Source organism: Trichomonascus vanleenenianus, assembly GCF_965637985.1.
Source record: "Trichomonascus vanleenenianus strain CLIB 3782 genome assembly, contig: TRVA0_003S, whole genome shotgun sequence".
Taxonomy (NCBI): domain Eukaryota; kingdom Fungi; phylum Ascomycota; class Dipodascomycetes; order Dipodascales; family Trichomonascaceae; genus Blastobotrys; species Blastobotrys vanleenenianus.
In genome coordinates, this window is record NW_027481884.1 from 372,999 (window position 1) to 386,140 (window position 13,142).

General features: G+C 50.3%; 4 protein-coding genes across 4 annotated transcripts; 3 read left to right on the plus strand and 1 right to left on the minus strand.

Moving 5' to 3' along the window:
- Window positions 1-178: 178 nt before the first annotated feature.
- TRVA0_003S03708 (uncharacterized protein) lies at window positions 179-1,783 on the minus strand (the record flags this gene model as incomplete). The annotated part of the gene is made up of 1 exon (XM_076682546.1): window positions 179-1,783. The coding sequence occupies one exon, from the start codon at window positions 1,781-1,783 to the stop codon at window positions 179-181; it is 1,605 nt and encodes a 534-aa protein (XP_076543329.1).
- A 358-nt stretch (window positions 1,784-2,141) lies between these two features.
- Window positions 2,142-4,772, plus strand: ROT2 (glycoside hydrolase family 31 protein; the record flags this gene model as incomplete). The annotated part of the gene is made up of 1 exon (XM_076682547.1): window positions 2,142-4,772. The coding sequence occupies one exon, from the start codon at window positions 2,142-2,144 to the stop codon at window positions 4,770-4,772; it is 2,631 nt and encodes an 876-aa protein (XP_076543330.1).
- Window positions 4,773-7,200: 2,428 nt separating this feature from the next.
- Window positions 7,201-8,829, plus strand: MPH3 (alpha-glucosides permease Mph3p; the record flags this gene model as incomplete). Its single annotated transcript, XM_076682548.1, has 1 exon — window positions 7,201-8,829. The coding sequence occupies one exon, from the start codon at window positions 7,201-7,203 to the stop codon at window positions 8,827-8,829; it is 1,629 nt and encodes a 542-aa protein (XP_076543331.1).
- Window positions 8,830-9,907: 1,078 nt separating this feature from the next.
- ALD4 (aldehyde dehydrogenase family protein) lies at window positions 9,908-11,389 on the plus strand (the record flags this gene model as incomplete). Its single annotated transcript, XM_076682549.1, has 1 exon — window positions 9,908-11,389. The coding sequence occupies one exon, from the start codon at window positions 9,908-9,910 to the stop codon at window positions 11,387-11,389; it is 1,482 nt and encodes a 493-aa protein (XP_076543332.1).
- Between the last annotated feature and the right edge of the window lie 1,753 nt (window positions 11,390-13,142).

The window sequence follows — 13,142 nt, forward strand, 5'->3', positions numbered from 1 at the left end:
GGAGATATCTAATCGCATGGTTTTATCAATCCTAAATGCAAACACCAGTGGCACTGAGTTGATAAAGATGGACAAGAACCACGGGAGAGAAACAATGGAGAGGTCGTTAGGGAGATATCTACTCGCATGGTTTTATCAGGTCGTTAGCGAGATATCTAATTAGATAAGTTAGTATCTGTCATTTCGTTAGGGAGAGGTCTAGTTCATTGAGCAGCCCCTGGGACGTCTCGCTGAGGTGGGTGATGCTGGGGATCATTGGGCGGTTGTTGCCTAGCGTCGTCTCGGATACAAACGGCTCGGACAGCGTGAGCCACGGATCGTCATGGGGCGCCTCCTCCGGGGTCTGAGCTCCGCTGGGAGGTGACTCTGGCATGACCGAGTGGACGCGCCGCAGCTTCTCCTTGAGCAGGTCCTTCTGGTCTTTAGAGAACTGTGATTGGCTCAGCAGGAAGTTGGCAATCCACATATAGTCGTCGATGCGCTCGGCTGACTCCTTGAGCGACTTAGCCGGGATGAGAATGATAACATCGGCAATTGCGCTTGACAGCTCAAATAGCTTCTGTAGAATGCCAATGCCATGCACCTCAATGGATTCCTTGCTGCACCGCGAAATAAGGCCCCGTAGCTTTCGCGCGATTTGCACAGGAAGCAGTAAAGACATGCATCCTTCAGAGATGCCCGTAGAAAGCCAGAACCGCGACATGGCCATCTGCCATATGAGCATGCGCAGCCACTGCTGGGTGATGATGAGATCCGCCTGCTGGATCTCAGGCAGCGATTCTACCGCCGGGTCGGGGTTTGAGAGCTCGGTCTCCCTCTCCTCGATCCACTTCTTGTCTATCTCACTCTCGTTACCCAGGTAGGCCTTCATGAAGTTGCTGTCAACCAGGCGGAACAGCTTGATAATTTGCATGAAGCCCACGTTTACCTCTTTCGGCAAGGCCGGATCCTCCTCTGGCAGAATTGACAGAGGAGACAGAAGTACTGGATGATAACTATGGATCGCCATGAATCGCTCGTGGATGTAGAGCACCCAATAGAGCCGCTGGTACCGGGTCCTCTCGGAGAGCGGCCAGGACGCGAAGCGGCCCACGTCCTCTAGCTTGAGCACTGTACCCATGGTAACCGCCTCTCTGAGATATACCCATGCCATTTCGCTGTGCTGCCAGCTCGTTAGACAGCTCGAGATCGCTAGTGAGGTCATGATGCCCCGGACATCAATCTTGTAATTCGGCCTGAGAACTCCGCGATTCTCGAGCGCCAGATCCACGAGCCTGGCGACTTGATTCGACGCCGCCGACCCTTGGGAATTCCCCACTGTCAGCGCTAATAACGCGTACACAACCGCCGCGTCGTCTTTATCAATGTATATTCGACTGATCATGTCCCGCAGCTCAGCCGGCGAAATGACGGGACACATGGGGTATATCTTACGCGCGTAGTCCTCCTGAGCTCTGAGTAAGAACTCAGTGTCGTACGGCGCGTTGTTAAGGCCCATCCTGGGGCCTATACCGGGCGCTGTAGAAGTCGCAATGGCGTTGCTCAGCACGGAAATGTGTGCTCCCTGCAAGCCTATCCGCCCTGGCACCGAGGCATAGCCGTCCTCCTTGTACTGAATGATGACCTCTCCGCGGCGTATCTTGCGCTTGGGCTTGGCCAGGACCACTGGGTACTCGCATCGAAGGTTGAGCACCTCGCACTGCTGGCACCGCGGCTGGGTCGCACTGCACTTGATTTTCCGGGACTTGCAAGGAATACAAGCCCGGCGTGCCCGCGTAGTCATGTCGATGAGCCTGTCGATGCTGATAAGACCGTTTAATTATCGCAAAAAGTAAAAACGGCCCGATATCTAAGGGAGTACACTATAGAAGACTTTTTTGCGGGGATGACGACATGCCGTTATGCAAGTGGTAGACCGTGTGTGATTGGCCGGCTCTCGGTCCGAGATGGCGATGGGCGGAGAGTTGTTACGCCGTTAGCCTTGCATAGCGGTGATTGGTGGGTCATCGGGCCGGAGATTGTGGGCGTCAGATCTGAGAGATCTCAGTAGTTGATCGGCTATAAAGAGCACAAAATGCCTTGGTTAATAATAATTTTTGCCGAAAGGAGCATCTGTCAAAGGGCCAGTTTAATAAGCTAATATGGTTACGAATAATAACAATAGCGTTACCGGTAGTAGCAATAACGTTAGTACCGAGGTGGAGCCCTTGGGCGACGTAGAGCTGTTCAAGTCGGCCCACCAGAACGCGTTCTACGTTAGAAACCGGGACTATGCTCAGGCAGTGCTCAATGATAGAGGGTACAAATCGCCGTACGAGATTGTCGACCTTAGAATACAGGATAACGCAGTCTGCGGGCGCATCATCAAGCATGTTGCCGGGGGGATCGAGCTGGCCCTTACTCTGAAGTTCAGCGGCGAGAGCGTGCGAATTACCATTGATGAAATCGAATCAAAGCGATACAACGAAGTCGACACCTGGGTATTCGCCAAGCCGGCTGAGTACCAAGCCCCTTCCTGTAGCGCAAAGCCACACCCCGAAGAAGAAGTATTCAAGTTCGGCGAAAACGAAGTTGCCGTACACAAGAATCCACTCAGATTTACAATCCGGCGCAGGGGGCAGGATCAGCTTGTTATCAATGGCAGACAATTGATGAACTTCGAGCACCGGCGGTCTCAGGACGCCAAAAACCAGCTCGGCAAGCACGAAGTCGAGATTGACATGTGGCAAGAGTCCTTCAAGGGCCACGATGACATCAAAGCCAACGGTCCAGAATCGGTAGCCATGGACTTTGAGTTTGTCGAGTACAAGCACGTCTACGGCATCCCAGAGCACGCTACGGGACTCTCGCTGCCGCAACTTGACGAGCCTTACCGACTCTTCAACTTAGATGCATTCGAGTACGATGTAGACTCAGCCAAGGCGCTCTACGGTGCTATCCCACTTATGCAGGCCCATAAGCGTGGCTCCTCGATCGCCCTATTCTGGGTCAACGCTTCCGATACCTACGTTGCTCTCGACAGGAAACAGTCAGTGCACAGTCACTGGGTTTCCGAGAGCGGTCTTCTTGACTTTGTTGTCTTCCTTGGTGACAGGCCGCAAGACATTGCTCGAAGCTACGGTGGGCTAACCGGGTTTGCGCAATTGCCACAGCTGTGGTCTCTTGGGTACCACCAATGCCGTTGGAATTACTTCACTCAGGAGGAAGTGGAGGATCTCGCAAAAGAATTCGATGAACGCGATATTCCCCTCGACTGTGTCTGGCTGGATATTGAATACTCGGACAAGAAGCAGTACTTCAACTGGGACCACGAGTCTTTCCCAGACCCCAAAGCCATGTGCGAGGTTCTTGGGGAAAAGAAGCGAAAGCTCGTTGCCATTGTAGATCCACATATCAAGGCAATCGAAACCAACGACCTCTATGCCGAGATCAAGAAGAAGGATGTTGCAATTGTCGACAAAGACGGCAAGATCTTCGAGGGACGATGCTGGCCGGGCCAGTCAATCTGGATCGACTCCCTCAACCCAGAAGGTCGAGATGTCTGGAAGAACCACCACGAGACTTTCGTGGACGAAGCCGACAACGTGTTCATATGGAACGACATGAACGAGCCATCTGTGTTTGATGGCGCAGAGAACACCATGGACAAGTCTGCCAAGCACCACGGCGGATGGGAACACCGCGAGGTTCATAACTTGTATGGCAAAGCTTACGTTAAGGGCACATTCGATGCTCTGACCCATCGATACCCAGATCAGCGACCATTTGTGCTCACCCGGTCTTTCTTTGCCGGTTCCCAGCGGTATGGTGCTGCCTGGACTGGTGATAACATGTGCAAATGGTCTCATTTGAAGGTCTCTCTACCAATGATCATGTCCGCCAACATCTCCGGCGTCGCACAGATTGGCGCTGACGTCGCTGGATTCTTCGGACACCCATCTGACGAGCTCATGACCCGATGGTTCCAGGCTGGAGCGTTCTATCCATTCTGCCGTGGTCACGCCAACATCGACTGCAAGAGACGAGAACCATGGGTGCGAGGTGAGCCATACACTTCGATTATCCGAAATGCCCTCAAGACGCGATACAGACTGCTGCCGACTCTATACACTGCATTCTACCACGCCTCTGTCTCTGGTGCTCCAGTCATGAAGCCCATGGTATACGCCTTCCCAGAGAACGAAGAAGTCTATGACATGGACGACCAGTTCTTCGTCGGCGACTCTGGCCTGCTGATCAAACCTGTTGTGGAAGAAGGTCAGCGAGAGGTGGACCTGTACTTGGCAGATGATGAGTTCTATTACGACTATGCAACTGGCTACCAGCTTTCTGGCGTTGGATACCATAAGACCGAGATGCCATTGGAAAAGATCCCTGTATTTATGCGAGGAGGACATATTCATGCACGAAAGGATACTCCACGAGCTTCCTCTGAGCTAATGAAAGAGGACCCATATACTCTAGTCGTTGCGGCTTCCAGGTCCGGCAAGGCTTTGGGTGACCTTTATGTCGATGACGGTGTTACTCACGAGCACAAGCAAGGCGAATTCCTCTTGTGCAACTTTGAGCTCAGTGAAGGCAAGCTGCGGGGCACCAGCACAGGCAGCAATAAGTTTGCCAGCCTACGGATTAAGCAAGTTGAATTCATTGGTCCCGACGTTTCTACTGTCAAGGTTACTCAGGGCGGGGAGGCTGCGATTGTCAAGGTTGTGAATGGCAAGGCTGCCATTAACGTGTCTATTGGCTCTGAATGGGAGATTGATCTTAGTTAAACAAGATATAGATTATTCGTCTATCTAATTTATAAAGTTAATGCGATTTTGGTACATTCAAAGCTTGTTGCAATTTACGTAGCGACAAAGTGTACCTGCTTGTCTCAGATGTTTTACCCATCAGCCGTACACTCAGGGGGGATCCCATCCTTAAAAATTTCCAAATGCGCTATAAGATGCTTTAGATTTTTGGTAGTACAGAAGACAGGAGTGGAGTCTTCCATAATCAAGAGCAAGATATTATAGGCCTGGTAGAGGTAGTGAACAATTTATTACAAAACCAACTGGGGGCAGCGATGTCGAAATATAACGCGTAGAAACGGTCGTACTACTGTGTACCACAGGTATTACTTTTCTTCCTAACTTCTATTGGCAACATTTTTTTAACTCGCTTAACCTTTTAATTTAATTTTCCATCCCTTTTTTGTTTACCAATTCCGCCGTTGGTTGTTCTTCTTCTTCCCTGTACCGTTTGCTCAGGTTCATCCAGGCCAATTGGTGGTCTGCCATGCCCCCGGTTAAGGAAAGTATAAATTGTTATGAAATTTCATGGTATGGAATAACGGGTACATTTAACTGTCTATCGAGTTTTCTTTATAAAAAGACGCAACTGCACGCAGGTTTAGGAAAGCAATTGCCTGGTGCGTCATAATAAACGAAGTCTTCACAGGTCCCCAGCGAGGGACAGCTCATCAATGCCAGTCACAAAATATAATAGTTGCTTCCACTCTTGTGTCGCTAGGAGTTTTGGATTAAAAGCTGAATACCAAAAATTTTACCATTACTGTAGCTCAAATATACGTTATCATAGCGTTTTTCACTCAAGTTATTCTGATACAGTTCATCGATCGTTTGGCTGGCTGAAAAACTGCTATAATGAATAAAAACTTCAATACCTCATTATCTTGAAAGTAGTAAATTTGGGGTAGAAAAGAGCAATGTATTATTGAATTGACGCCAGATCGAGCTGCCATATTCCGGCATAGAGCAACTTACGCATCTGAATACCCAATGCCTGATCAAAGAGCCGCAAAAATCAATTATCTAAATATGAACTGGTCCTCTCGTACTAAGTTCAATTACTATTGCGATCACAATCATCAATTGAAGCTGCAACCCAGAGGAGCGAGAATCATAGGAAGGCGGGTGTACCAACCCGGATCAAATATTTCAGCTACTTGAGTTCAAGTGGAAGCACCAGAAATAAGCCGAGCTTATGATCTCGGGACACTAGAACATTTCCACATATCCACATACTGAATCGCTTCTATTTTTGTTCAGAGGTGAAATGGATAACAGGGTGCCAATGGATATCAATTCATGTCGATCTGGGAGTAACAATCTTTCCACTCATCCGCTGGGATCAAAAGGGTAAAAATTAATATATTCAGGAGTTAAATAACGTGGAAATTTCACTAACCAGATATGATGTGCAGGTATGTTTAACTGGAGTGTGTTTAGTTGGAGCTTACCAGGGTACCCTGTATTGTCCATTGCGGTATTTTTTTTATTATCATCATTCTAATGATGTGTTACGGTACTCGACTTCTCAATGCAGACATTCCTGTCATCCATGGAATTCGCAATTATTACCGTGGTATGACATGAGTTACAGTAGCCATGGAGAGTTTTGCGAGTTCCAAACTCCAGCCACTTTTTGGCACATTTCGCAAGCGTAGATTCCATACCGCTCTATGCCTGTTACTCATATTTTGCCTGTATATTTGAGCGAACTCGCAATCTCCAACCTGAATTGGTTAAAAGCATGGCATACTCTCAATGGCTTACCGCACGGCTGATCCTAGGGATTTAACAAATGCTTACAGCGTCGGCGACCCACCCGTATTCTCGCTGGCCGTTCATAGAATGGATATTCTACAGTCTACAATCTAGAGCGGTGTTTTGAGCTAAAACCCTATTGGTTCGCCTAGTTATTGAATTCCTATTGGATCGCATAGTTATTGAGTTCCTATTGGTTAAATTATAAATGTCGTACTGGATCTGCGTCAACGCATTGCTTTACCCGCGAGACACACGTATCTCGTATGCATGCGGCGGACCCCGCCTTACAACCGTGTATTGGCCATTACAGAATAAATAGCTTTTGAATAGAGTAAACTAACAATTATGACATAGACAATAAACAAAATAGAAGAGTTATTTAAAGACCACCAAAGTCGATTCACTCTACAATACGAAAAGGAAGCTTCGTCATAACTGGCCTGTCGTACAGATCACGAAAAAGCGGAGAATCCAGCTCCACACAGATTTCAATACGGACCGAAATGCGACCAATGAAAACGCGAATATGCGTTGATCCTCCACACTTCATGATCAGCCGTCTAACGGAGTTTCACTTGACCCATATTGCAAATGAAGAATATATAAACTCGCCAAGGAGATATGAAATTGAGAAGCCAGAACAACCATGATCGAGTCAAAGGAGAAAGTTCCAGTTGCAGATCACCTTGAAGAAAGCGGGGACCCAAAGCTGGATGAATGGCTCGATATCGCGCGAGAGGGCCAGTTGGCTTCTGAGCGAGAGCACAGTATGGGCCTCATGGAAGGCTTCAAACTCTACCCCAAGGCTTGCTTCTGGTCAATTGTTATCAGTTGCACGCTGATTATGGAAGGGTACGATCTTTCGGTCCTCGGAGGCTTCTACGCCTTCCCTGAGTTCCAGAAGAAGTATGGCGAGCCGGTCGGCGATGGAACCTACCAGTTAACAGCCGCATGGCAGTCTGGCTTGTCCAATGGAGGCAATGTCGGTGAGATCATTGGCATCTTCATCAATGGCTACGCTTCGGACCGGTGGGGCCACCGAAAGGTGCTCATCTGCTCGCTCCTTCTGGTCTGCGCTTTTGTGTTTCTGCAGTTCTTTGCTCCAAATGTTGAGGTTCTCCTGGTCGGCGAGATCTTGTGCGGTATCCCATGGGGTGTGTTCCAGACCAGCGCTCCTGTCTATGCGTCCGAGGTGTGCCCTCTGGTGCTCCGAGGGTACTTGACTGTGTTTGTCAATCTGGCGTGGGTGCTTGGTTCGCTCATTGTCGGGTACGTCATTCGAGGGTGCTTGACCATCGACAGCGAATGGGCGTACCGAATTCCGTTTGCCATCCAGTGGGTGTGGCCTATTCCACTCATGATTCTCATCTATCTGGCGCCCGAATCCCCTTGGTACCTTGTGCGACGAGGCCGTTACGAAGACGCAGAGAAGTCGCTCAAGCGGCTAACGATTAATACTGAGGAATCTGATATCAAGAACACGGTTTCTATGATGCGACACACCAACGAGGTCGAGAAGGAGCTCTCGGCCGGCACGACTTACTGGGACTGCTTCAAGGGCTCTGACCGACGGCGAACTGAGATCGCCTGTGTTGCATGGGCCGCACAGACCCTCTGCGGCGGACTGTTCCAGGGCTGGGTCGTATATCTCCTGCAAGCGGCAGGGATCACATCTACTCAAGCCTACAATGTCTCTCTGGCACAGGCGCCCCTGGGAGTAGCTGGTACCGTGCTGTCGTGGTTCCTGATGACCTGGTGCGGCCGACGGAAGCTCTACGTGGGCGGTCTTCTGGCGCTGTTCGTGCTATTGGTGACAATGGGATTCGTGGCGTTTGCTCCAGAGTCCAACCAGGGGGCGCAGTACATAGTTGGAGCCCTGCTAATGGTGTTTACGTTTGTCTACGACATGACTGTGGGCCCAGTGTGCTACGCCTTGGTGGCAGAGATATCGTCCACGCGATTGCGACAGAAGACGGTGGCACTTGGTCGAAACGCTTATAACATTGTCACGGTGGTTGGAGCTGTTATTAACCCGTATCTGATCAATCCAACGGCCGCCAACCTCAAGGGTAAGACTGCGCTGGTCTGGGCTGCCACCTGCCTGCTTTGCTTTATTTGGGCATACTTCCGAGTTCCAGAAACCAAGGGCCGGACTTTTGAAGAGTTGGATCTGTTGTTTGATCGCGATGTTCCTGCCCGAAAGTTCAAATCCTACAAAGTCGATGCGTACGAAGAGGTTAGCGACCCGAATGAGCCAACCTCTACCACTGTTTAGCGTTTTTCTTTCTTTCGTACATCAATTGAACATTTGCCCATACTATCCGTCTCCGCGAAGCGGAGCCTCAGGGGGGGTTTACCAGTCCCCCCATAACTGCACTAGGGCAGAAGGTGTTTTCGAGGGCCAGCCCTCGAGCTCCCGTAGCTCCGCTTCGCGGAGGAAGCTTGTTACACATTGCAACAGTAGTTTGTTAGAACTTGGGAGTTTGTTACGAGCTGTAACAAAACGCCCTTCATCTCCGCGAAGCGGAGCCCCAAGGGGGGTTTGGGGGACTGGTCCCCCATAACTACACTGGGCAGAAGGTATTTTCGAGGGCCAGCCCTCGAGCTCCCGTAGCTCTGCTTCGCAGAGGGTTGCTGTCAATCCTAGTTAAGGTTAATTGAGTGTTGGATATTCAAATATTGGCTATTGAACGTTGGGTATGGAATTGAATAGGCGCAATTACATCGCTGGCCAATTCATTTAACCCCCAACGGGTACAGTGCATGTCTAACAAGACATTGTAGGTGAATCCCATCTACGACACCTCATCCCCACATCACCCCCCTTAATCCCTGCTGTACCACCATGTATTAATCACCACCGTTGCCACCATGTATTAATAATTGGATTATTGTGGCAATTTCTCACTGCTTCTACGGACTTGCCGGAGATACATTAGGACACAATAGCGGACAAAAGATGGATTAATAATACAGTGAGACGTATAGGTGCCCTATCGCAGTGCACCCTGCAGCGATGAGCTCCGTCCCGTCGTAACCAACGCCCACCCTCAATTGGCCACAAATATTCTCCAGTGCCGTACGCTCAACTCCCTGGATGTCCTAGATCGGGCTGATCGGAGGGGCTCGGGCCATGTGAGTTTGACACAGCAAGCTGGAAGAGAGGAGGTGTCGAGCTCTCTCCACAATAGCCGAGCGGTCGGTTGTCGGCGCGTGGGCGCGCATTACTAACGATGGGCCCTCTCCGCATGGGCCTGCCGAAAGACGCGAAGAGCCGCCGTGGCGCGGGTATAAAAGGCTCCGGTTGGTAGATAAATATCCCCCTTTATAATTTAAACCGTAGTCTCGTAAAAATGCCATTGGAAGTAAAGTTGCAGGCGCCATCTGGCAAGGAGTGGACCCAGCCCGTGGGCCTCTTCATCAACAATGAGTTCGTAGCCGCTGAGAAGAACGACAGCTTTGAGGTGCTTGATCCTTCCACCGGTAAGGTCATCACCTCTGTCCAGTCTGCCAGCGAGAATGATGTCGATAAGGCGGTCGCTGCGGCTCGAAAGGCTTTCAAGCCATGGAAGAAGACGGGCGGCTACAGCCGGGGTCGGCTTTTGTCCAAGCTCGCTGACCTTCTGGAGCAGAACGCCGAGTTGCTGGCAACCATTGAGGCGCTCGACTCTGGCAAGGTGTACAACTACCAGGCGCTTCCAAACATCCACGCTGCTATCCAGTGCTACCGGTACTACGCTGGTTATGCCGATAAGATTGAGGGCAAGTCTATCGAGGCCTCTGACTCGCGAATTGGGTACACTCTGCGGGAGCCGCTCGGTGTGTGTGGCCAGATTATCCCATGGAACTACCCATTCCTCATGGCTGCCTGGAAGGTCGCCCCAGCTGTTGCCGCGGGTAACTGCATTGTGCTCAAGCTGGCCGAGAACACTCCGCTCTCCATGCTTTACTTCGGTAAGCTCGTAGCCGAGGCTGGTTTCCCAGCTGGTGTTGTCAACATCATCAATGGTTTGGGTCGAGTCGCCGGTGCTGCGCTGGCCGCTCACACGGATGTGGACAAGATTGCCTTCACCGGTTCTACTGCCACTGGCAAGACTATCATGAAGCTGGCTGCTTCCAACCTGAAGAACATTACCCTCGAGTGCGGCGGAAAGTCTCCAATGATCATCTTTGAGGACGCCGACCTCGAGCTGGCTGCGACTGAGGCTCATGCGGCTCTCATGGCTAACCAGGGCCAGACCTGTACCGCCATGTCGCGATACTACGTCCAGGAGTCTGTGTACGACAAGTTCATTGAGATCTACAAGACCCACGTCGAGAAGCACTCGAAGGTCGACCTTCCGTTCGAGAAGGGTGCTTTCCACGGCCCCCAGATCAGCGAGATCCAGCACAAGAAGATTATGGACTACATTGCGTCCGGCAAGGCCGAGGGTGCTCGAGTCGTGCTTGGCGGCAACGAGCCAGAGAAGTTCAAGGGCGGCCTGTACGTCCAGCCAACCCTGTTCTCCGATGTGCACGACAACATGAAGATCATGCGAGAGGAGATCTTTGGCCCGGTCGGTGCCATTGCCAAGTTCAAGACCGAGGAGGAGGCCATTGAGCGAGCCAACGACTCCGAGTACGGTCTGGCTGCCTCTGTCTTCACCAGGGACATTGGCCGAGCCACTCGAGTCGCTGCTGAGCTCGAGTCTGGCCAGGTGTTTATCAACAACGGCAACCTGCCCGATATTCGAATGCCATTTGGCGGCTACAAGGCCTCGGGCATTGGCCGAGAGCTGGGCGGTGACGGTATCGAGATCTACACCCAGGTCAAGGCTGTCCACGTTAAGTTGTAGTTTCCGTTTATTTTTGGATTTATGAAATATATTTAACGATTTATGATTTATTCCCCCCCCTCCTTAATTAACCGAGTGTATTCGAGGGCCAGCCCTCGAGCTCCCGTGGCTGGGGGCCAGCCCCCAGACCCCCATATCTTAGGCACAGAATGGAGGCGTATTGAATTATGTAGGACAGATGGACATTATGTGACACTGCTGTATTTGAGACGAAGCCTTTTGTGTAGGGAAACCATTTACATCGTTTCATACATGTGGCGGGAAGGGGGGGAGGTGCCGTGCGGCGTGCGGCGTGCGGCTCGTGAGGCTCACTGCAAAAGACTAGTAAAATAGAGTTGTATACACCCCCAAACAACTGAAGATACCTATAGAAAAGGTGATTGCTAGCTATGCGACTATTCTGTGCGCCTTTGGCTAGACGCAGGCAGGGCGACGTCGAAATGCAAAATGGCGCTGACTTCATAGCAGAACTACGAGGAACCCAATTGCCATCCGGAACGCCATTGCTTGATTGGCAGTCATTTGAAGAGAAAGTCCTGGAAATGTCCCCAATGTGCGAGCAAAGCGATACAGGGCGCAAATTCCGCGATCTCACCCGAATAGGCATGCAGGTTGAGTCGGACAGTTACACATGCGAACCAATTGGCGAACAACACGAAGAGAGTGGTGAGGCCACTGAAGAAGAAAACGAATCCGACGGCAGCACGGTAACAGGGATTGTGTGGAGTCTAGACGGGACTGAGCTTGTGGGTTCAAGTACGGCAAGAGCGTCCACACTTCAACCAATTGCACCCCCTACTACTGGGAGCAGTATTGCCATTTACGAAGACGAGCTTGAGGAGATTGACATATCTGAGGGAAGTGAAGTAATCTCTGGGGCAGCTGAGCACATCAAATCCAGCCTTGGTAGAAGTCTGCTGACGAAATTTGGACATTTGCGGAGATCAGTACGTCGAAATAGAAATGGCTAGAACTTCATATATTTTTTTATTATTCATTTATTCCACTCGTCATGCGACCCGCCTAAGATACTTAGACTTACGAAGCTAACATAAAATGAACCTGCAGTGTAGCTCAAGACGCCCTCATCTCGCACTTTGCTACTACGCATTTAACCTTGCATAAACGATGAAACCATGCAATAGAGATCTACACGCTACATTCACTTTGGTAGAAGAGGCTTGCAGTAAATTTATGTGCTCAAAGTGGAGAGCCCCTGACATACTGCACGATCATTAGTACAAGCAATTCACCCCGCAAAGCAGTACAAGTAATACAGATTCCCTCCTGGATGGTGGGAAAAATGACGGTAACTGATGGCGATACAATTTTTTTATGCGATCCCCCGGAATGAGCGTGATGTCGGTCCGAGAAAGGGGCAGTGAAAAGCCAATCCCTTAATTTTCGATCACGATGGTCCCATTATCCACGGATTGGATTATACGCGTATTAATTGGTCATTTGTGAGTACTGTAGTAATAATATAATATTTCATCAATCAGGTCGTGAAGTACGTAGTAGGCTGTACCACATTTGTGCTGTGGGGATTGGGTATCCTCCTAGGTCAGGGGAACACTTCTAGAGGAGTTGAAACCTCATACATTGGTATGTATAGTCTAAAGCTGCGTAGAATTGACTCTGCTTCACCAGCGGGATCGACCTCCCCTTTTGGGCCATGTACTTCTTAGCGGGATTAAACTTTTTTTTACCCTTTTTCCGAAGGACGCCAGCTGGTAAAATGTTCCGCTTTCTT